This window comes from Plutella xylostella, chromosome 8, assembly GCF_932276165.1.
Source record: "Plutella xylostella chromosome 8, ilPluXylo3.1, whole genome shotgun sequence".
In the NCBI taxonomy this organism is placed as follows: domain Eukaryota; kingdom Metazoa; phylum Arthropoda; class Insecta; order Lepidoptera; family Plutellidae; genus Plutella; species Plutella xylostella.
The window spans coordinates 1,253,564-1,279,400 of NC_063988.1; the positions used below are offsets into that span (position 1 = coordinate 1,253,564).

At 42.9% G+C, this 25,837-nt stretch overlaps 1 protein-coding gene across 1 annotated transcript in view; it reads right to left on the reverse strand.

Annotated features, from left to right (window-relative positions):
• The window catches only part of LOC105390728 (mucin-5AC), a 78,925-nt gene extending 60,545 nt beyond the window's left edge, over positions 1-18,380 (reverse strand). Inside the window, exon 1 of the mRNA XM_048622532.1 lies at positions 18,038-18,380. Within this exon, the coding sequence (XP_048478489.1) occupies positions 18,038-18,076 (39 nt within the window). The 5' untranslated portion in view covers positions 18,077-18,380. The remainder of the gene's footprint in view (positions 1-18,037) is intronic.
• Positions 18,381-25,837: the final 7,457 nt, after the last annotated feature.

The window sequence follows — 25,837 nt, forward strand, 5'->3', positions numbered from 1 at the left end:
TGCGGTTTCGTAGCTTCTGTTTGTTGTTTCTTATTACGGTAATAGGTCTTGGCATTTATGTAATTATTGTAATAAGATGTTGGCAGGAGCAGAAGTTTTAAACACTACAATTATCCCAGAGAAATAAAAGTATTAATGTTGGTTTTTACCTAATTAATAGGTATTGATTTCCCTCTTATAAGATGATAAGTTTACCCGTTAAATACTAGACGCGCGTAACACTGCAAGTTGCGTAAACTGAGCACAAAGCTAGCAAACTGTGAACACTCGCCATACTAAACAAATACGCCTCACTCGGTCGATGGCTAGCCGTTTGCCTACTGCGGTCGCAGCCCAAAGGTGCATTCCTGAACTTTCTGAGGTATTCAAACTGCCACTACCTTTCTGAAAAATGCGTCACATTGAGAAATGCAAGTGGTCCGCTGAGAACCAGACCATACATCTCAACACTTCTATTACAACATACAACAATTTATTGTGGGATAACGTTACTCAAAACGGTAAAGCTTAAATATATATCTAATGAGCTTAACGAGCCTGGATTTTTGCAATAACTCTATTTATCCGATGCTACTGGGGTAAACGTAAGTACATGTGGAATTGGAAATTAGGGTAGGGTAGGGCTACATAATTGACTCAGGATTAAATTGATGATTTTTTTTTTATCTACATAGTGAAAAAAATACTTATCTAAATAAATCTGGTTAGACTACTATACAAAAGTAAAGACATTATGTAAAGATTATTTTTTTACGAACGTAATAGATTGTAAGTAACTATTAATTATATTATAACTAGTAACTTATAGAATAGAATAGAATACCTACTTATGTCTACTATCTTAGATATAAGATGCTTATCATTTGACTTTGAAGTGTTTGATACAATCCCTGCAATTGTTCTTGCTTTTCCGGTTACGATCTTTGTTTTGAAAACATTTGGGAAATATAAAAAAAACAATGCATTATCCAATTATAGTGATTTACGTAAAAATCTTAAGGCTATATTTGGACCTTCGACCTGGACAGAGTGTGTGATACAATCTTTTACTTTGTTAATAATAAAGACATAATATACAAAGTATTTTTTTATCCCTAGGTATTGGACAAAGCGCTTGACTTGTTAGAGTTAGGAAGTACCAAGAGATTACTTTTAGTAATACAGCCACCAATAAAATTGTGCCATAAGTTTTTGTATGTTTGTAATTTGTTATGTGCAACAAAGAGTTAATCTACCAATGACAGTAACACATGATATTAGGCTAACAATAAAGTTAGCATTTTATGCGAAACCGCTTATTTCAATATGTAAATTCTACATAAGTAAGTACCTAAGCATTTAATATTGACATAAATAATAGTGCTAAAGCAATCCGCAAACACCGAACGCCGCTTTCTACCGAGTTTCCGATACAGCATTGATTGCGGACGAATGCCTCATACTAGGGGGGTTACTCTACACTGACGAAAAACAAACGAACGGGATCTGCTATGCTATCGACATGTTCGACAACGAGATAGAGTCCTGGCTCGCACAGCTGCGCCCCGAAACTTTGTTTATCGTCATAGAGTGACCCCCTCAGCCGCTTGCACAATACCTACTGTAAATATGTTTTGCAAAATGGGAAACATGCGTTGTGTTCAACATTATTTGTATTTTTTGTAAGTATAATTTGCTGGTATGTAATTGAGAGCTATATCCGACGTTAAACGGCTGCTAAATGGATTAAATTGTTGGTGTCGAATTTACATGTTCCTTTGTCCATATCCATGTATTTTATTTATTTATTTATTTAACTCTTTATTGCACAAATATTACAAATAAAAGTACAAAGGGTGGACTTAATGCTAAGAGCATTTTCTGCCAGTCAACCCGCAGGAGGTACAGAGATAAAAAGTACGGGTGTGCAAAAACGGAAAAAAAAAAGATCAGTATGATTGTGAAGTGCCTAAATAAAAATAATACCTAACCCTAAAACTAAGTAAATAAATATATATGACCCTATACCTAGTAATACTAAAATACTACCTATACAAAATATATATATAAATATAAATATATATATGTGTACAAGTGTTTAATATCAGTCAAGAGTTTATTTGGTTATTTGGTATATGTGCGGATCACTTCGACCGTTTCATGAAGTATTACTATACGGTGCGAAGGAAGTGGCGGTTGCACCTGTTTGGTTCTTCAGGAAGATGAGGAAATGCCACTGACGTAGAGGTAGCTATATATTAGCCTGTTGAGTCTTCGAAATAAAACACTGGTATTATTGTTCACAATTCACTGGAGATGTTTACTGTTTCACTCTTTCTATTAAACTGACTTGCTGTGAGGTGTTGGCGTCTGCCTTTATACTAATCTCTACCGAAGATAGAGAATTCCAGGAAGCTCTAGAAAAGACTCATAAGAAGTAGAATGTTCTAGATGGGGCTGCCATCTGTTGTCGAGTAGGTGAACTACATGGTCTATTTAGTGCACTATTGATCTACTTCGTTATGCTATTTCCTACTAGATGGCGCTGGCCTCCTCACTTCCTGTCACTATTTATTATTATTATTACTAAAGTAGGTAGGTGCTCGAACAACTAGTAGGTAGGTACATACTTAAACTATATCTATATCTATACACACACATAAGTAAGTATTTATCTTAGCGCTCAGAACCTTCGCGAGCATAATCGAGTTAACTACTTGATCTAGTTATTTCTATGAACTATTTACAAATAAAACAAAACTTCTTTTAGTCGTTCCGTACATCTCTCCCGCCGGTCATCGCCTGCAGGGCGTTGAATTCTTTGGTCGGAACGTCTGGAGCTGTAGGCAGGATCACCAGCTTCTTGGTCGGTCTTCTAAGGGTTCCTCCTTTGGTTTGGACGTCGACTGTTCTTACGATGCCGTCTTGTCCGGGGTAGACAGCCGTGACAACGCCCTTTGGCCACGTGTTGCGCGGTAGGTTGCCGTCTGCCACCATGACAATGTCGCCAACCTTGACTGCTTCGCCGCGTCCGTGAGGCTCCCGCCGGTGCTGAAGTTCAGGCAGGTACTCTCGTAGCCATCTTGCCCAGAAGAGGTCGGCCAGGCGCTGAGAGGCGCGCCAGTGACTGCGGCTGATGAGGTCCTTGTCGTCGAAGCTGCCAGGCGCGTGTACGCGTCCTGATCCGCCGAGCAGGAAATGGTTCGGTGTCAAGGCCTCGGGGTCGTCGGGCTCGAGTAACACATGCGTGAGCGGGCGGCTGTTTACTGCGTATTCTGCCTCGGATAGCAGTGTGCGCAGCACCTCTTCGGCTGGGTGCTGCTCGTTCAGGACGGCGTAAAGGGCGGTCTTCACTGACCGCACCAGTCTCTCCCAGGCCCCACCCATGAAAGGAGCCCCAGGAGGTATGTAGCGCCAGTTGATCTTCTGTTGGGCCGCTTCATCAGCTGTAGCGGCGTCGATTGATTGCCGCAGCTCTCTATCAGCCCCGCGCAGGTTCGTGCCGTTGTCGGACCATAGCTCAGTAGGTGTTCCGTAGAGTGCCATGTGCCTACGCAGCGCCATCACTGCCGAGCTAGTGGTGAGAGAGTCCACCAGCTCTAAGTGTACGGCGCGCGTCGTGAGACACGTGAAGAGCGCCACATATCGCTTCTGTCGAGTGCGGCCCACGGTGACTGTCAGAGGCCCGAAGTAGTCCAGGCCGGTGTAGGTATAGGGCCTGCAGTGGTGTGCAAGGCGGCTCGATGGGTGGTCTCCTGTAGGTGGCTGCGGGGGTGAATCTTTCCTGATGCGGCATGGTCGACATCGATGAATCATCATCTTCACCACTGTGCGAAGGCGGAGTATCCAGTAGTGCTGTCTGCACTCATTAACTGTAGTTTCGGCTCCTGCGTGCATCAGCTGGCGGTGTGTGTAGTCGATCCACAGTTTGGTGATTTGATGATTGCCGTCGAGTATTGCAGGGCTGATGACTCCTTGTTCTATATTGAGTGTACGGCCGATTCGCGATTTCAATAGTAGTATTCCATTTTCAGCGACGACCGCAAGGTGGCGCAGCCTGCTTCTCGCGTTCAGGGTTCTGTTTTTCTGTAAGTCTTCTATTTCTGAGTCGAAGGCTTGCTGTTGACTTAGGCGTACGAGTAGTATTTCCACCTCACGTAGTAGCTGCCCGGTGAGCGGGAGGTATTTTCTGTCTTCTGTAGTTTTCACTGTCGCACGTTTGTTCGGTTTCGTAGCTGTTTTCTTGCGCCAGTCAGGGTCTTTTTCGCTATTTTTCGCAGTTCTTTTGTAGTTGACTCGCTGATCACGTGGCCGGCACAGCTGTATGAAGTGTAAAACTCTTGCTGTAGCTCGTAGCAGTTTTTCCCACTTAGAGAAACGGTTGTAGTCTGGCAGCGCTTCTTTTAGTTGTGCAGACTTTTCGGTAACTGAGGTCGTTTTCTCTTCGCCTGTTTTCTTCGTTAGAAGTGGTTTTTCCGCCGGCCAGGCAGTAGGGTCCTCGAGTAAGAAGGATGGGCCCTTGTACCATCGGTGGTCAGCGTCGAAGTCGCGTGGCACATCCCTTGTAGCGTCGTCGGCCACGTTGAGTTTCGTAGGTATCCAGCGCCATTCATTTGTAGAGCTGTTTTCCTCGATGTCAGCTATGCGGTGCGCGACGAACGGGCGGTACGATCTTGAGCCGTTCTTCAGCCATGTCAGCACCGCCTTACTGTCGGTCCAGAAGGTCTTCGATTCGGGCTTAACTTTGTGTTCTTCAATGACGGCTGCGGCCATACGGCAGCCCATAACGGCGGCTTGTAGCTTGAGGCGCGGGATCGAAGTGAGCTTGAGCGGTGCCACTCGCGCCTTTGCTATGACGAGCGATAGGTATGTCTTACCCTCTGCTGTTACCGCCCGCCAATAAAGAGCGGCGGCGTATGCGGACTCGCTCGCGTCGACAAATATATGTAGCTGTAGACTCGTAGCGTCGCTGTAGCGGGCGTAGCACCTCGGTATTGAGACACGGCGTAGCCCTTCCAGGTGCATCATCCATTGTTGCCATTGTTCTGAGAGGTCTTCATCTATTGGCTGGTCCCAGGTAGTGCCGCGCCGCCACGCCTCTTGAAGTAGCTGTTTTGCTCGCACGGTGACAGGCGCGGCAAATCCGAGCGGATCATACAGCGACATGACGATCTTGAGTGCTTCTCTCTTCGTGGGTATCTTCTTTTCTATGACTGCAGGCGGCAGACGCGCCAAGTCTAGGTTGAAACCGAGCGCATCGGACTTTGGCCGCCAGATGAGACCTAGGACTCGTTCGCTTGATCCATCATCGATCTTAATGTTCATGGGCTCGTTGCCTGTTTCGCCGAGTGCTTTTAGTTAAAAAGCTTTACTCATACGGTGTAAGAGGTAACGTACTCGACCTACTAGAATCATACCTACAAAACAGAAAACAAATTACAGTAATATCAAAAACAAATCCTCAAAATAAAGTAGTTACACAATATCAATCTCAACATAGAACTGTAAAATATGGTGTCCCACAGGGAAGCGTATTAGGACCACTGCTTTTTTTGATATATATTAACGATTTTCCCACAGCTGTAAGTTGTCCAATGTACCTATTTGCTGACGATAGTACCGCTGTTTTTACAGACACAGACAATAACTTGATAATCAATGACATAAATACAAATTTGAATAATTTAATAGACTGGCTGACATTAAATAATTTAATTTTGAATATTGATAAGACGAAAATTATGACATTTACGAACAATTATAAAAATAGCAATTTTAATCAAGTAAACATAGCTTGGGATGGTAAGGCGATAACTTCTACTGATAGTGCTAAATTCCTAGGAGTACAAATTGACTCTAACCTGAATTGGAAGGAACAGATTGAAATAGTCTGTACTAAATTGTACAAATTTTCATACGCACTACATATGCTTTCCAAAGTAGTCAGTCAGAAAACGGTTTTAACAGCATATCATGCCTATGTCGTTTCTACCCTTCGCTACGGTATAATTTTTTGGGGAAACTCTACAGACAGAGATAGAGCGTTTAGAGCCCAAAAAAGATGTGTACGTGCTATGTGTAGACTGAAACAAACAGATAGCTGTAAACCATATTTCAAAAACCTCTCAATTTTAACGCTGACTTCCTTATATATATTTGAGGTTTCAACATTTGTTAAATCAAACATGTGTCTCTTTAGTTCTTTCAGAAGTGAACGACTTCAGAATAGAAATAAAATATGTGCTAGACCAAGAAAAACGGCACTACTTGACAAAAGTATATTCGGAATGGCAACAAAAATATTTAACCATCTTCCTAAAATACTAAGGGAAACCGATGACATCAAAGAATTTAAAAATAAATTAAAAAACATATTAGTAACAAAACCGTATTACAATATTAATGAATTTTTTGATGATTTGATTATTGAATAAGTTTATATAGAATTGTTGATATTTTAACATGACATTGTATACATTATCTAGGTACCTTTATTTATTTATTTTCTTTGAATTTTAACTGACATTGATTTTTATTTTAATTTTTATAATAGAATTGTGTAATTTAATTAATTATTATCTGCATGCAAATATGAAAATTTGTACACCCTTAAGGGTAGAATATAGCTGACCTCTATTGTAACGAACATCATTGTAATTACCTATATTCAAGCAAATAAATATCTTTATCTTTATCTTTATCTTTAGTACTGCCTCGGAGTTTGATGCCCATTGCCGCAGCACGAAGTGGCCTCGCCGGTGTATGTCGCGGACGTCCTGCGCCACCTTGATCGCTTGCTCTTCGGTCTTGTGGCTGTCGAGGTAGTCGTCGACGTAGTGTTTGTTGATAATTGCGTCTACTGCCTCGGGGTGAGTGGCTTCGTACTTGAGTGCGTTAATATTCTTCACGTATATTGCTGTTGATGGTGAACTTGTAGCGCCGAATATGAGTGACGTCATTCTGTATTCTGTTGGCGGCCCATCACGCTTGTTGCCCCTCCACAGGTAGCGAAGGGCATCTCGATCCTCAGCGCGTATCTTCACCTGCATGAACATCTCGGCGATATCAGCTGTCACGGCGACTGCATGCTGTCTGAAGCGCATTAGTACTCCCGGCAACGACTGTAGTAGGTCTGGCCCGGTGAGTAGGTGGTCATTTAGTGAGACGCCTTTATATGTGGCTGCTGCGTCCAGGACAATGCGAATCTTGCCCTTGTTCGGATTGACGACTGCGAAATGCGGTAGATACCACACTTTGTTTGATGTGGTCGGTGGCGCGACTTCAGCGTAGCCCTTTGTAATAAGGCTCTCCATCTGTTTCTCGTACTTTTCTTTGAGGTCAGCGTCGCGATCAATCTTCTTCTCGATGCTGTGAAGTCTCTTCAGCGTGTTCTCGTAGTTGTTTGGCATGCTGAAGTCATCCTTCTTCCACAGTAGAGACGTTTCATATCGGCCGTCGTCTCGTGCTATGGTGTTCTTGGTGAGCAGGTCGAGTGCTCGCTGTTCTGGGTCAGACTTTGGTGTCTTCAGTGTGATCGTTAATGAGTCGAGCGCGAAGTGTCTCTTCAGCTGCTCGTCCATGCTGTCTTCGAGGTTGATGATCTTGTTCACGTAGTGCACGCGCTGTCCCAGTGCGCGCGTGTGTGCACCGTGTAAAACCCAGCCCAGTGGTGTGCGTGAAGCCACTGGTTGGTGTCGCTGTCCCGCTCGCACTTCCGACGCCATGAGCAGGTGCCAATTGTCTTGCCCGATGAGCAGGCCTGGCTTCATGTCTGCGTGCTTCAGCTCGTGCTGGATGTCTTCTAGATGAGGGCAGCCGGCAAGGTCTTGCTCTGTGACACGCTGTGCGGCGAGGTGCAGCTTTCTTACTGTGCGTGCGTTGACTATGTGCGTCCCGCTTGCCCCCTCGAGAGTGAGTGTGACGCGACGTGATGCGGACTCTTCGACGCTTGTGTCAGCGATCACTTCTATGAAGAGAGGGTCAATAGGCCCCCTGGCTCCGATCCTCTGTGCAATGTCACTGTCGATGAGCGTAACAGTAGATCCGTCGTCTAGGAGCGCGCATGTGTCGACCGCTCCCGCTGGTCCGGAGACTTGCACCTTTACTATCTTGAGATACGCTTGCGTCTTCGGTGTCCACGAAGAGGCGACTGCTTCCGTTTTCTTTAATTCGGGCTCGTCTTTGCGCACGAAGTGAAGCAGTCGGTGATGTGACCTCTCGCAGCCGTCAACTTCGCATTTCTTAATTCTGCATCGGTGCGTCTTGCTGCGGTAGCGTAGACAACGAAAGCAGAGTCTGCTTTCCTTAGCTAGCTGCCAACGTGAGTCGATGTTGCTCTCTACAAACTTGCGGCATTCTGCTATGTTGTGGCCGGCGTTGGAGCATACTGGGCACGAAACTTTCTGTTCCGCAGTTGCGTGTGCCCTTTGTGCGCGGCGTGGCTGCTGCTGCTGTTGCTGCTGCTTCGGTTCGTAGGCGATGCTCGACGTCTTCTCATGTGCGTGCGGCCCGCATATCGAGGCTTCCCGAGTGAGGAAGCGGCTGAGCTTCAGCAGGTCGGGTTCCTCGGGCGACTGTGCGGCGGAGAAGTCGAACCAGCGAAGCTTGTGGGCGGCGGTGAGCTTCTCGACTGTGAGCTGCGTGATCTCGGGATTGTTGAGGTAGCGGTCGCGGTGCAGCTCTTGAAGTGTCGTTACGATGTTGCTTACTTCGTTTGCAAAGAAGCAGAACTCTGTAGCGATATCCGTAGGCCGGCGTAGTGCGCGCAGACGTTCCAACTCGGCGAGCGCGATGCTGTCCGGGCGCCCGAAGCACAATTCGAGTGACTTCATCACGTTCTCGGGCGTCGTGCTGGTGATGAGCAGGCGGCTGACAGCTTCCTTCGCTCTTCCTTTCAGGCATCGACGTAGGCGCCCCATGTTGTCGCAGGGCGCGAGTGATGCGGCGGACTCGTAGTAGGCGGTCTTGAACTGTAGCCACTCGTGCGGCGCGCCACTAAAGTACGGTAGCTCACTAATGTGACGCGGAGCCGGTGGCGGTGGTGGTGGCGGCGGCGCCCCGGCTCTTGCAGCTAGAGCAATAGCTTCGGCGAGGGCAGTGAGGCTCACAGAGTCGCTTGTCCGCGGCTGAGCGACAGGGACGGCGGCAGTGGAGGCAGGGTCGACGGCGGTGGCGACTGGCGGCGGTAGAACGTAGTCCTCATAATGCTGTCTGGACTCCTCAGCAGCTTCTGTTGGCGGTGGTGGTGCTGCTGACGCGGAGTGAGGCTCGTTCTTGATGGCCAGTACATTCTGCTGTGTCTTGAGCCACGAGTCGACCTTGAGCGTACTCTCCATCTCGGTACTGATGCTGCCGTCGTCGTCATCGGTGTCGGATTCAGCTTCAATAACTGCGAGACGGGCGGCGGCGAGTTCAGCTTTACGACGTGCTATTTCTTCTTTACTACGTGCTATTTCTTCTTTTGCTTCGGCGATTTCAACTTGACGACACGCTAATTCTTCTTTCGCTTCGGCGATGCGGCGTGCCTTTAATGACTTGGCCTTCGATCTTGCTGTAGACGCTGGCGGAGTAGCCCGGATGCATGACGGTGGGCAGGGCGTTCCGGCAGCAGCTGTAACCACCCTCGCGGCAGTGGAGGGCGGTGGCGGTACTCCCCCGAACACAGGGAGCGGTGCCCCCCCTGTTATGGGGGGCGAGACGCTATCCACCCTGGCGGCAGACGAGGGCGGCGTCGATACTCCGGTGGACACACCCGTCGATGTTGATGCTTTCACGGCGGTTGACGGCGTGTGCGTGTCGGAGTCTGTACGAGTAGCGGTGGCGGTGGAGGTGGTGGCGCCGGCGGCCGACGATTCTTCAGTAGGCCTCTGTTCTAGGCCGCCGCGCTGTAGCCTCCCTGTCGTGGACCTCGTTACAGGCATTCCAAAGTCTTCAATCCGGCTCCGATGGACCAAATGTGCGGATCACTTCGACCGTTTCATGAACTATTACTGTACGGTGCGAAGGAAGTGGCGGTGCACCTGTTGGTTCTTTATGAAGATGAGGAAATGCCACTGTTGAGGTAGCTGTTAGTCTGTAGAGTCTTCCAAAGAAAACACCGGTATTGCTGTTCACTGTTGACTTCGAGTGTCTCTGGAGATCTTCTCTGTTAGGCTGTTATTAGTGGACTGTATGTTGTTTACTGTTTCACTCTTTCTATTAAACTGACTTGCTGTGAGGTGTTGGCGTCTGCCTTTATACTAATCTCTACCGAAGATAGAGAATTCCAGGAAGCTCTAGAAAAGACTCATAAGAAGTAGAATGTTCTAGATGGGGCTGCCATCTGTTGTCGAGTAGGTGAACTACATGGTCTATTTAGTGCACTATTGATCTACTTCGTTATGCTATTTCCTACTAGATGGCGCTGGCCTCCTCACTTCCTGTCACTATTTATTATTATTATTACTAAAGTAGGTAGGTGCTCGAACAACTAGTAGGTAGGTACATACTTAAACTATATCTATATCTATACACACACATAAGTAAGTATTTATCTTAGCGCTCAGAACCTTCGCGAGCATAATCGAGTTAACTACTTGATCTAGTTATTTCTATGAACTATTTACAAATAAAACAAAACTTCTTTTAGTCGTTCCGTACAGTATATACTTAGGTAGCATTTAAAACTATGAAGATAGCTTTTGTTTTCAAAAGGAGTACAATTTTTTTCGCTATGGCCACCCAACGAGTAATTGTGATTCAATTATAAAGTGCAAAATTATCATAAATTCCAACTTTATGAATACGATCAACGAATTATTGCAATTTTTGCATTCCATAATTTTTTTTCAAGGCTATCCTGTCCATCTTTCCTTTATTTTATGGCTCTATAAAATTGGATAGCTATTATTAAAGTTTATGCATGATATTTTTTTTCACCTCAATTATCAGATTAAAATAGCTCTCCAAATCAGAAACATTGTTATTAAAACACTTGACATCCTTATATCTACACCGGTAAGGTATATATACCCTACACTACACGTGCCCCCTGGGTGGTGCTAACGAGTGACAACGCCGAATGTCGGGCGGCGGTAAATCGACCCGACCTCCTCTCCTAGCAGAGGCGGCGATCTCCCGCCGTAAAAAAGGAGAATCACCAACACGCCTGCCAAGCGCGGTGATTATGGCAAATACACCTCCTAATGATGGAAAAAACAAAGCCCCGGCCCCCAGTCCCCGGCAGCCCCGCTATCCCGGACTCCGGTAGCGGTCACGGTAACGGCGGGGCAGGGGGTGCGAAGAATCTCCGGCAGAGAGTCGGCTACCAGCCCAACCGACCCTTGCACCTGGCAACATATAACGCACGGACACTGAGGGAAGACGTGAAGATAGAGGAGCTGGAAGAGGAAATCAGCAAGTTAAAATGGGACATTATAGGGTTATCCGAAGTCCGACGAGAGGGAGAGGATACGGAAATTCTCCAGTCCGGAAACTTGCTGTACCACCGGGAGGGCGACCAACTGTCCCAAGGGGGTGTCGGGTTCATCGTCAACAAGTCCCTCGTCAACAACATCGTTGAAATCGGAAGTGTGTCGACACGGGTTGCGTTTTCACCTCAATTATCAGATTAAAATAGCTCTCCAAATCAGAAACATTGTTATTAAAACACTTGACATCCTTATATCTACACCGGTAAGGTATATATACCCTACACTACACGTGCCCCCTGGGTGGTGCTAACGAGTGACAACGCCGAATGTCGGGCGGCGGTAAATCGACCCGACCTCCTCTCCTAGCAGAGGCGGCGATCTCCCGCCGTAAAAAAGGAGAATCACCAACACGCCTGCCAAGCGCGGTGATTATGGCAAATACACCTCCTAATGATGGAAAAAACAAAGCCCCGGCCCCCAGTCCCCGGCAGCCCCGCTATCCCGGACTCCGGTAGCGGTCACGGTAACGGCGGGGCAGGGGGTGCGAAGAATCTCCGGCAGAGAGTCGGCTACCAGCCCAACCGACCCTTGCACCTGGCAACATATAACGCACGGACACTGAGGGAAGACGTGAAGATAGAGGAGCTGGAAGAGGAAATCAGCAAGTTAAAATGGGACATTATAGGGTTATCCGAAGTCCGACGAGAGGGAGAGGATACGGAAATTCTCCAGTCCGGAAACTTGCTGTACCACCGGGAGGGCGACCAACTGTCCCAAGGGGGTGTCGGGTTCATCGTCAACAAGTCCCTCGTCAACAACATCGTTGAAATCGGAAGTGTGTCGACACGGGTTGCGTACCTCATCCTGAGAATATCTAAACGATACTCAATGAAGGTCATACAGGTTTACGCACCCACATCTAAGCACACCGATGATGAGGTCGAACTTGCGTATGAAGACGTATCGTCTGCCCTGCGTAAGTTCACTACTCATTTCACGGTGGTGATGGGAGACTTTAACGCGAAACTCGGAAAACAAGAAGGCGGCGAGACGAAAGTGGGGTCACATGGATTAGGAGTCAGGAACCATCGTGGGCAAATGCTGGCTGACTTCTTGGAGAAGGAGGGCCTCTATATGATGAACTCCTTCTACAAGAAGAAGCCACAAAGGAAGTGGACGTGGATTAGCCCCGATGGGAAGACTAAAAATGAGATCGACTTCATATTGACGGATAAGAAGCACATATTCAATGATGTCTCAGTGATCAGTAGGGTTAAGACCGGCAGCGATCACCGACTCGTAAGAGGCACTTTGAATATAAACTGCAAAATAGAACGCTCCCGTCTAATGAAGTCCACGCTCCGTCCTACTCCTGCCCAAATCCAGGATCCCGAAAGCTTTCAGTCTGAGCTTTGCGACCGCCTGATATGTTTAGAGAATTGCGTTACAGTTAACGATTTAAACAATAGGTTTGTGGAAACTGTCCGAGAGGTAGGATCGAAATATTTTTCGTCCCGAACCAACCGAGGACCTCAAAAACTCTCAGATGGGACTCTGAGTCTCATAAGAGAACGGAGAGAAATGAGGTTGCAGTCTTCAGTTGATATGGTCGAATACAGACGTCTAAACAGACAGATCGCCAAAGCAAGACGTTGCGATATGAGACGCTACAATTGCAAGCGCATTCAAGACGCAATAGAGCAAAACAAGGGCTCCAAAGTCTTTGCTAGAGATCGATCTGTTCGGCAGACTCTGTTGACCCAACTGAAGACCGACACTGGCAACACCGTTTCATCAGTGCCCGAAATTCTGGGAGAAATTGAGAGATTCTACGGACAGTTATACACCACAACACAAAACCCTATTACCAGCGGTGCTCACGACAGCCGAGCGCCACTCACCCGACACTATACCGAAGATATTCCGGACGTCAGTCTAGACGAGATTAGTATAGCTCTCAAACAGCTAAAAAACAACAAAGCTCCGGGAGATGATGGAATAACGACAGAACTTCTGAAAGCCGGCGGTAGACCGATTTTAATAGCACTTCGGAGGCTGTTTAATTCCGTCATACTCGAAGGCACAAGCCCGGAGGCATGGAGCAGAAGTGTAGTGACTTTGTTCTTCAAGAAAGGCAACAAAGCCCTATTGAAGAATTATAGACCCATTGCACTTCTGAGCCATGTGTACAAGCTGTTTTCGAGAGTTATTACGAATCGTCTCGAGCAAAGACTCGACGACTTCCAGCCACCCGAACAAGCCGGGTTCCGAAAAGGCTATAGTACCATAGATCACATACACACGCTTCGGCAGGTTATACAGAAGACCGAGGAGTATAATCTACCTTTATGTCTAGCGTTTGTGGACTATGAGAAAGCCTTTGATTCTATTGAGCTCTGGGCGATGCTTCAATCCCTTCAGCGGTGCCATATAGACTATCGCTATATCGAGGTGTTGAGATGTATGTACAATGCTGCCACAATGTCAGTTCGATTACACGAACATAGCACAAAACCGATCCAGTTGCAAAGGGGCGTGAGACAGGGAGATGTTATTTCTCCGAAACTGTTCACCTGTGCACTGGAAGATGTTTTTAAGCTTGTAGAGTGGAAAAGACTGGGCATTAACGTCAATGGCGAATATATCTCTCATCTACGATTTGCTGATGACATAGTTATTATGGCGGAAACGCTGGAGGAGTTGGGCGAAATGCTCACAGACCTCAATGATGCCTCTAAACAAGTTGGGCTGAAAATGAACATGAACAAGACAAAGGTCATGTCGAACGAACATGTTTCATCATCGCCCGTAACTGTAGGAGGTGTCACCATCGAAGTTGTTGATCAGTATCCCTACCTAGGACAAGTGATCCGATTAGGTAAATCCAACTTCGATAAAGAGGTAGCTCGTAGAATCCAACTCGGATGGGCAGCGTTCGGGAAATTACGACACATCTTCACTGAAAACATACCTCAGTGTCTGAAAACAAAAGTTTTCAATCAGTGCGTGTTGCCAGTGATGACTTACGGAGCCGAGACGTGGTGCTTCACCAAAGGGCTTATCCACAAGCTCAGAGTTGCTCAGCGTGCTATGGAAAGGGCTATGTTAGGCGTGTCCCTGCGAGATAGGATTCGTAATGAAGAAATCCGCAGGAGAACTAAAGTTACCGACATAGCCAAAAGGATTAGCACGCTGAAATGGCAATGGGCTGGCCACGTAGCCCGCAGAGCCGACGACCGCTGGAGTAGAAAGGTTCTGGAGTGGAGACCCCGTGTCGGCAAACGGCGTGTCGGTCGCCCCCCCCAACCCGTTGGTCTGATGATCTGCGGAAGGTAGCGGGAAGCCGCTGGATGCAGATGGCGGGTGACCGTTTGGGGTGGCGATCGTTAGGAGAGGCCTATGTCCAACAGTGGACTACGGAAGGCTGAGAGAGAGAGAGAGAAGGTATATATATATATATACCCAGGCATCGCGGAAAGGATTATACCTGTACATTGAGGTGCGAGAGGCTGTATCTAGTTGTTGACCTTTGCCGCGCCCAGTGGCAGTCGTTTAAAACATAAATGTAGGTACCTAGCTACGAAAGAGTCTGGGAATGCCGCACCTGCTAGGTAAGATAAAGCTTCATTGTACAACAAGCATTCTTTTGTTTTTTTAAGTTTGATGCGATCAGAATTGATTTAAAGAACAAAGATTTAATTAGCGATATAAGAATGTATTTTAGGCTATCCACTGCATTCTTAAGCATGTATTGTGTGGTCTTAAAACTAGTTTTTTGTCAAACGTCTAAATGATACCTAAGTAGTTGTGGAATTGTATGAAAAATAAAATTTATTGACCAGTTTATAGTCAAACCAATTAAATTATACCTACATACAGTGGTATTCTTTGATAAATGAAATAATTAATTATAAGTGTTATTATACACTTTTATAAGTGGATTTACAAATTGCCGTTAAATACATGGAAAATTCTGTAAATGCATTAAGTTGCGATAAGCAAATTTTTTAATTAAATTTACAGATATAATCAATTAAATTCTTTAAGAATATGTTTTTTTTATATTGTGATTGTTACAAAATTTAGAGAAAAAACTATCTAATACGTATTATACATAATTTAGTTACTTAGTTAATATTTAATTTTATCTAGTAATAGGTATTTCTAGCACCTGTTACATTTTACATAGTCGTAATTTTAAATAAATAAATTTGATTTATACATATTACTTCATAATATAAATCATAAAAAGTATAATAATAAATTTTTGGTACTTTAACAACTTTCTAAGCAAACACTTGACATTCCTATATTAGTTGCATAAGAGCTAAACTACATAATAGGACTACTACGTCCATTGAGTCGCGTGCTCCATACAAAAGAGTTCAACGCGGAGCAGCAAAGAAAGTTCTATTCATATCAGTTATAAATTATATTATTATTTTTAAATCATTTGCTACTTGTCATTATGGTAATTTAGTGGAAAGTCTTATTAAAATGTTTAGTTAATAATTATATTGTTTATATTTTTATATGTTTTTTTTAAATTTTAATAACTTAAGTATATAAAAACATAGGTACATTAATTTTGCCATCTCTTAATTCACATAATATTATACAAGAACCAGTAACACTCAAAGTGTGAACAAAAACATATTTAACAAAAAAAGGTAAGCCGACATATGTATAGCGTTGCGCACGCGTAAACACGTAACAATTTCATAATAATTGTTCAAAAACTTGCACCTTCGGCTCAGCAATTACTGAGAAAAAGAGAATTCCGACTGTACATGGATCGCGCAATAATTATAGATTCTATCCGCAATTTTGCAATGCCTATGTCACTTATTCTTTTACAACATAATTTGGGAAAGGCTTTTTTATTGTCTTTTCATAAACTTTCTTCGTCAATGCTAAGGTTATCTATTTAAACATTATTATGTATGAAAATATTTAAAAAGTTACTCAATATGCTTCGATAAGCAGGTGGGTTAGATACCTTACCCAGTTGATTAGCGATTAGACTCCACCTTGTCAGTACTTAGATAGTTTTGATGATTTTTTAATGAATCTGATCAACTGACAAGTATATTCTAATTGCTAATGAACTTTACGTAGGTATAGTTCGAAATATTTAGCAGAACATAAATTAATAAAATGCTCTAAAACCAATATTAGCTTCACTATTTTATCTCCATTAACAAATATCGAAATATACTACAGGACGTGGCTGATCTCCAATAAATAACTGTGAATTTATTGACATAGACTGTCGCTATAAACTGTTAAGGCTCGATTACATGCAGGACGGAGTGAAGGCAGATTGTGAGGCGCCAAGGACGCCGGAGGGTTACTCTATACTGACGAAAAACGAACGAACGAGAGCTGTCGTGCAATCGGTACGTTTAATATATATTATAACGAGATAGAGCCGTGGCTATCGCAGCAGCACTCCAAAACTTCGTTTAGATAGATACAAAATATATATAAAATACTTTTCATATATAAAATAAGTGTATATTCGCAGTAATACAGGTTTAATTCGATAGCTTCCTACACCTCATCATCACGACCCATCACGTCCCCTTCATACACATAACTATGTGAAAACATAACTAAACATTCCTGGTCATAATAACTAACTGAAGTCATATTATAATACATTGTTATATCATCTCAAGGATACTATAGGAATGCCATGAAGCAGATATTTAGACAATGTAATCCTTGACATTCTTAATTTAGGCTCTCGCTATACTTAGGTACTATACAACACAAAATTTAAAAAAAAATCTTACCATTCTTATTTGCAAATGTATGGACAAAGTTACTTAATTTTAAAAGTTATTCGATTTTGCAAACGGGTTATCTAATTGACTAGACATACTTAGTGTGGTTTAATGAGTTTGGTGGACTACATAGTTACTTACCTATTATGTTATTTAGAATAATACTGGGCATCTTTAAATATTTTATTAATTTTGTAACTAATTAAAAAAGTATTCTCTAAACTGAACAGGTTGGTTGGTGATTTATAGCAATTTATACGGATAGTTTGTAAAGTTACTTTGATTTAGTAATACAATACATTAACGATGAGCTTTTAACTCGACAAAATCTATTTGTGTCGTATACAAAAAGTAAGCAAGTAGATATATCTACCTAGGTGTACCTATAAACCAATAATTCATTAAGGATCTTTTGCAATATAACTAGGTGCTTTAATCGATTTCACATTTCTCAGTATACGAGCAACAGTAAAATCGCATTTGTTTCTTGCCTTAATGTGGCAAGGCGCAAGAAAATGCGAGTATACCTATAGACATACGCAGCCGGTGTTCATTTACAACTATAATCATGTTCCTACCTCCAGCAATATTAAGATAGAGAAATCTTCACCGAGGAGGAGAAAACTCTTATTTGTAAGTAGTAATAAACGTATTAATTAATAACCAGTTTATTATCCAATCTAAATTAGCATTCCGGAAGTCACCCGCCGAAATACCTCGCTCACTTTCGGTTCGGAAAATCAAGTTTTAAACGTATGTTACGTATTCACAGGTAATACCTGTAATCATATGATGGTGTAGTCAAATATTATGCACGTAAATGATGTGATTACGTTTAATAAATAACGTGTAACTTACCATATTGATCAGCGATTTTCTCCTTTCAGAGCTCCCCATGTTGAACTTTCAAAACATTTATTGTCCACTACAATCAATTGAAATATTTGTATATAAGTATACTTGTAACAAAACTTCAAAGAAACACCGCGATACAATAAGTTATCACATCATTCACAAAATCACAACATCCATGGTCAATACTTTTTTCACTTGAAAACTTTTTAAAACGCAGAAATCGTTGCACGCACGGCAAGAGGAAATAGTGACAGTTTCGTAGCGTTCTCGATTCAAATGTTTCGGCGGGAACGTCGCTTCGCGCCAACTGCGCGCCACAGACTAAGCAAGATGGCGGCTTTTTTTGACGGTTCACACGAGTCAACGACTGAATTCACTTTCTACGACCTTACGTTGCATGCGACGACTGGTTGTAATTAAGCATAAACGTTTACGTAATCCGACGGTGGCAATGTGTACCGTGAAAATCGTGTGCTCCCGGAAAAATTAAGGGAGGGTCTTCTTCTCCAACCCAATTTAGGTAGGTGGGTACCTCTCATTATCATCCATTTGTTATCATAACAAGAAGACAGAGATCCTATTTACTGGGCATCCTATTTACTGGAGATAATAATATACGTCCAGCAGTGGAGTGCTATAGGCTAATGGTGATGATGAATAATATGACAACGGGTTTTGAGGTCCCAAACCTCACCAAATATCACCAGGGGGGAGGGGGGGGTCAAAAAATGAGAAAAACGACCTCACGTGATTAATGGACGGCCCCTATACTAATTAGTCAACGGACTGTTCAGTATTAATCGCAATCGAAAAACACAATCTAACGGCGGGATATCATTAAAATTAATACAAAATGAAAATACTTTAGTATGTTAATTTTTTAGCCATAGGTAGTAGGTATAATAATAAATACGAGGTTCTGCCTCTGTGGTCTAGTGGTTTCTACCTTCGCATGACCCTGAGGTCCCGGGTTCGATTCCGGGTGGGACTGTCAATTTGTGTTTCTAAAATTGTGGTTCTAAGTTTGGTTAGGACATAGAAGGCTGATCCCCTGTTGTCCGAAACAGTGAAACGATCCATGCTGTCGGATGGGCATGTAAAGCAGTCGGTCCTGCGCCTAGCTCTCTCCAGTCGTATCGGTTAGTCCGTCCCATTGGGTTATGAGAGTGATGGAACAGAGAGTGCTCCTGTGTACTGCGCACACACTCGGGCACTATAATCTATATACTCCTGCGTAGATGGCTGATCTCAATTGAGATTGGCCGCCGTAGTCGAAATTCGGCTAGGAGGACATTATTATTATAATTACGAGGTTGGATTTTCCTTTTAAGTGAACTATGTATAGGTATGTACCTAGGTTGTTAACTTATGGGACCCCCTATATATTAAATAAGCTTAGGTATTTATGTAATCACTACGTACATGATAATGAACGTGTATGATATGAAAGATGCCAGTAACATAGCTACTTGATAGTCTCAGCTCAGAGTAAGTTCCCCTCTAGCAATCTAGTCTCGCCCTAGCTAACCGCTGAAGGCTAGAAAAATTAATAGGACTGGTTTTAAAATTATAAACATTTATTATGAAAGTGAAGTTAATTATGTTGTGTTAAACAAGTAATAATAATGTGGTACGTTAAACGAGTTGCGAAAGATTCGTGAACTACCACGTGACTACCACTAAGCAGCGTCACCACGGTGACAAGCCTTAATCCTTTGTCATAACTATTTTACATGTTTGTGGCTGTTTTATCCACACAGAAGAAATAAGTACTTTCGTCTTTCCATATTAAATTTGCAATCCTCTTTAGTAAAATAGGACACCTTTCTCTTAATATTCTTCTATTACTATTAATATTCTAGATTATAGATGTCTGCCCTGAGCGCATTGTAGTTACTCAAAAAAGAGGCGATACGGCTCGCAACACGTGACAAAATAAAGTACAGCGAAAAGCGGGTTACGAGTCTCCTCTGACTATCCCTTCGATTACAGTCTTGAGCATAATACATTTAAGTATATATATATTTTTATCTAACTTTTTATTGTAAGAACAATCTTAACAAAGAATCGAAAGATTTTAGAGTGCAATCCTCAGCTTGCAGGCACGTCCCCACAAGGTCACCATAGATAGTCATTTTCCAAGTACCAACCGAAGTTTTGACTTTTTACCTAATAAGTAAGTACCTACATTCCTTCATAAGCATATAGTTGGTATATTTCTCTAGCTTCTGCTATAGTATTCGTAATGCGTAAGTTTAGTTCTTAGCGCTGACCGCCAGCCACCGGACATCCGGCGCGGCGGTAAAGAGATGAATCATGATTTAAATAGCAAGTACCCCCTTGGTTGCGCTCGGTCAGTATTCGGTGATTCATGAAGTACCTACTGGTTGAAATGTAATGCAATTTGCAGTATAGTAAGTACCTATACCAGATCCAGACATCTAGTTTGTGGTTCCTACTACAAACTTTTAGGGGATGGAAAATGGCCAAAACTGCTTCGAGAAAAGGATGGTGCCTACGACCGTGCCGCTATTTTTGCTCGACTTGGCGGGGGCACTGCCGTGCCCCCAGATTTACATAGGGCACGAGCTCAATGATTCTTACGGACAGGGACAGAGAGCTGGGACTCGCCAAGTTTAAGTTTTGCAGTTCTTTGTGATGTACCTGTAAAAATATGAATGACGGCCCTTGTAATTAGTAAGAAAGTTCAACATTTTCGTATTGTCATCAAGATTCGATTGTCACCTTCATAGTCAGCTGTCAAAATATTCCAGCTGATAAGGCAGGGGCTGGTCATATCTGCCGAGGAACCGGTAACCGTTGGGGTAAACGGAGGATTTCTCAAGTGGAGGCCACGAACAGGCAAACGCAGCGTGGGACGCCCTCCTGCCCACTAGACCTACTAGGTAGTGGCTGGATGAGGAAGGCCGAGGACCGAGTTTTATGGCGCTCTTGGGAGAGGCCTCTGTATTATCCAGCAGCGGATGATTTTAGGCTGATGATGATGATGATGATCAAGATTGGTGACAAACACTAGAGCTTGGTTAGTCCCACTATGATAATGGTTAGCCAAGTAAACTTAATGTTACTGCCATCTATTGGAATTTTCAGTTTAGAATGTCTCAGTTTTTTTACGTAGAATAACGCCATCTATTATTAAAATACTAAAAATAGAAATAGTGTTGCCATACATAAATAAACTTTTTTTTTTTTTTTTTTTTTTTAATCTATTTATTTTATTGAGGGTTTAGTACACTAAAGTGACTATGTCACCCTCGTAGGGGTTTTATCTTATTCTAACTTATGATCTATTTTTTAAACCTATTTTAACTAGCGTATACAATAATTTGGCTTCATCTGATAGGGGACTACCTAGAGCTACGTTACAACCACCCAAGTTATTAAACATATCATTGTGATATATCTGTCGTCTAAAAGATTCGTTCCGGACACACTCCAGCAACAGATGCGTGGCGTCCTCCAGGACACCACACTCCGAGCAGTTCGGGGACGGGACTTTTTTCATTAGGAAGCCAAATTTGTTAGTCGGTATGTGTCCGGAGCGAATTCTCATGGCTAGGACTATATTATTTCTACTCATCTCACATCGGTCAAACCAGGGAATTCGTGGTGGACTCGATTGGATGGTCTTGTACCATACACCCGCACTTACTGATCTTTCATCAAAATGCTCATTCCAAGCGTTTTGGCATTGCAACTTCACATCAGTAATTAAGTCTGTATAAAACGGTAAGAGCACTTTTTCGGAACCGCCCACTATAGCTGTTTTCGCGAGCTGGTCCACCTGTTCGTTCCCTGCAAGGCCGACGTGGGATGGGATCCACTGCAATATTACATTCTTATTTCTATATTTCATGTCACAGATAGATTTCAGAATGGTATAAGCTATCGGTGCACATCGAACGTTCGAGGTGCATCGAGCTATATGTTGGAGGGCGCTTCTTGAGTCAGAGAAGATTACAATATTACTAGAATTTAAACATTGGGCATATTCTAACGCTTCTGCAATAGCAAAAAGTTCCGCAAACATTATAGAGATTTTAGAGGATATTTTATAACTGCATGACTTTTGTAGATGAGTGTCAAGAAACGCTGCTCCAACACCAGTATTATCTCGTGAACCATCCGTGAAAATAGTGTGAAAGTTTCTATATCTATCTACAATATAATCAGTCAAAATTAAGTTTAGTCTATTTACATCGTATTTTTTCTTAGGTTTTTCTATATTATCCACTTTGTAAATAATGTTAGTATCTATGTCAATATTTCTTACCCAAGTGTTCATACTAAACATTTCTAATTTGTCTGAACAGTGAATAGGAAGGTCAAATAACAATTCATGCACTCTTGCTAGAGCTGGCCACTTTTTGTTGCGCCAGTATGGAGAGTTTTTACAAGAGTTTGAAAGTTCACTCACCAATGGCATGCTAAGGTTCTCCTTTAAGGACTTGGATCGAAGCCAGAATTTGCTTGCTAGATACCTGCGTCGTATATGAAGAGGTTGTATGCAGAGTTCGCTCTCCATGACGTGTATTGGGGATGACTTTAAGAAACCACCTATAACGCGCATCGCTTGATTTTGTATTTTATCCAGCTTATAAAGGTGACTTTTTACACTATTGTCATATAGGAAGCTGCAATAATCTAACCGACTGCGTATAACGGCAATGTAAAGTCTTCGTAAATGGGTAGGGTGTATTCCCCAACCAGAGCCGGATAGAATTTTAAATACGTTAATGAATTTAAGCGTTTTTTCGGAGATTTCATTAATGTGTCGGCCCCACCTAAGTGAACGGTCTAGCCATAAACCGAGGTATTTGACACTGTCGACAAGTTGTATGGCACTGTCATTGATTTTTATATTGACTCGCTGTCTCTTAGACCCTCTACTAAATAAGCATACCTTGGTTTTTGATGTGGATATTTGCAGCCCCAATTTTTCAACTAAGGATACCAGAAGGGTTAAAGCTGTTTGAATATCAGTTACCAAGCTAGTAAGGTTGATGTTAGATGCATATAGGACGAAATCGTCTGCGTATTGCGACACATAGACATTAATTATATCGCGACAAATATGTGCTGTGGCCACGTTAAATAGTAGTGGTGACATTGGGTCACCTTGAGCCAGGCCTCGGCCCGACGTCCGATAGTCTTGTTCAGTGTTGTGAAAATCTGTACGAACACTCAAATGTCTTTCTCTTAAGAATTCGAACAAGTAGTTGCATATCGGGCCTCCAACCCCAAAACCATCGAGCGTGTTAAGTAAAACAGTAATATCCACATTATTGTAAGCGTTTTGAATGTCAATGAAGCAACCTAACGTAACCTTTTTATCAGCGAGCCCTAGTTGAATAGTGGAAACTAGCCGGGTAAGACTGTCAAGACAAGACCGTGATTTTCGAAATCCTACAACTTGGTTAGAAAAAATTTGTTCTTTTTCGAGATACCATTCTAGCCTGTGGTTTAAGATGGAGTGGAAAATTTTACAGGGGCATGACATTAGAGCTATAGGGCGTAGACCTGGGTTGGCGTTAGGCACTGCGCTGGCTTTAGGTATAGGCACAACGTTTACTTTACGCCATTGTATTGGTACGTAGCCATCCCTGAGAAAACGATTGTATATCGAAAGTAACATGGATTTCCCTTCCATTGGTAAGTTTTTAATCATAGAGAAAGATATCCCGTCGCGCCCTGGGGCTGTATCCTTGTTTTTAATGGCTTTTTCTAATTCGCACATGGATACCTCCGATGACAGGTTTAGGTTAACGGATGTAAAGGCCGGTGTGTTTGGTGAGGCGAAATCAGGAGCCAAGGATCTCAGTAAATAGTTAGCTTTTTCTTTGTCTACTTGGCACCTGGGGAGTTTGTAGCCTTTCAGCCATCTCATTTTTTGCCACATTTCTGTAGACGAAGTCACATTGTCAATGCTATTACAGAAATCATGCCAGGATTTACTTTTCGCTTTTCTTATCAACTTTTGCGCTGTGGAAATTTTAAGTTGAAGTATGTTTAAGTTATCTGGCGTGGGATTAGCTCTGAGTTTAGCGAGTGCCAGTCTCCGTTCAGCTACCGCGTGAGATAACTCTTGGTTCCAGTATGGTTTTGGTGAAAAATTTCTTTGGGGGTTATTGCAAATTTTAATTTTAGGTATGAAAGAATCTGCTGCGGTATTAATTTTGTTTATAAATAAGTCATATGCCTCCTGTTGACTGTCGGGTATTGAGACATTTGAAAACGAGTTTTTAAGGCTATTGCGATATCCTTCCCAGTCAGCATTTTTAAAGTTTCGCCTTATTGTCGGAGTAATATTTTGACGTATGTTCGTTTTAATTTTTATGACCAAATGATCGCTTCCAAGTGACTCGCTCAAAACCCTCCAGTCAAACTGTAAAGCAATATCTGTAGAGACACAAGATATATCAGGTGAAGATTTTTGAAGTCTCCCATTAACCAGTTTTATACGTGTCGGTGCGCCATCATTCATTGTTATGAAGTTGTTGTCTAGAATAGAATCAAACAATAAGGAACCCCTAGAGTCCGTCCTATAAGACCAGTTAGAGTGATGGCCGTTGAAATCGCCGGCCACTAATGTTTTATTTGTAGAATTTGAAAATATATGGTCCCAATCGTGTTGTACTGTGCGAACAGTAGAGGGGCTATAGACCGCTACAATATTTTCTAAATGATCGCAGTTTAATAGATGAACTCTTAGTACCTGTATCCCAGGATTAAGTGTACTCATTGTCATTAATTGAGATTTAACCGAAGTATGGACTACAATCGCTATACCACCATATGAGTCATCTCTATCCTGCCTGTAGATCGTATAGTGTTTAAGTGTTAAAGCGCTTTCTGGCTCCAACCAAGTTTCACTTATTATAGCTATATGAATTTTTTCTTGGTTGAGTAAGCTTTCAAACTCTAGTAATTTGGGGCGTAAGCTCTGCGCGTTCCACTGAACGATATTTAGGTTAATAATTTTAGAATTAGTCATTTATGAGAAAAGATTTAAAAAACGGAAAATCGGATACATACTTCACCGCAGTAGTTAGGACCCAGTCAAAAAGAACCTTAACACACTTACTAACTTTTTCCCCACAAGCCAAGTTTTTTGAAAATATAATGTCCTTAAGTTTCATAATTAAGTCTCGTATTAATGTCATGAATTTACCTTTTTTCTGTCTTCGTTCTTGATTTTCTGCCTCCGCTGCGGCTTCCGAGGAGCTGTAGTTGATATTGTCTTCGATTTCAGAAGATTCAAGCCAGTCCAAGTTGTTGTCATTTATTGTCTTATTTTTTTTACGATTTTTCTTCTTTTTATTTTGTGTTTTTTCTGATTGTGTACATATTATATCTTTATTGTGGATTTGTGCAGAAGTTTTCACTACATCAGCGTATGAGAAAGCCGCGGGAGTAGGTGCGTATACGTGAGGGCTGGGATCTCCAGCCCGCGACGAGCTGTCCTGCGAGCGCGCTGGTTCTTGTACTTCAGGAGCTGGTGACGGTGGGACGTACAGCGCCAATGCTCTTTTATATGTACAGTTAAATTCCGACATAAGCTCGCGAATCCTCTTTTCCTTTAGGTACATAGGACATATTTTAGCTAAAGCCATATGTTTTCCTTTGCAATTGATGCATCTAAACTTACTGGTTTCGCAGTTAGCGTGATTCAAACCGCATTTAGGGCACACGATTTTGACTCTAGGGCACGTTCTATGAGGGTGGCCGAACTTCCAGCAGCGCGAGCATTGAGTCACGGGGTGGAAGTACTTTTCAACTTCA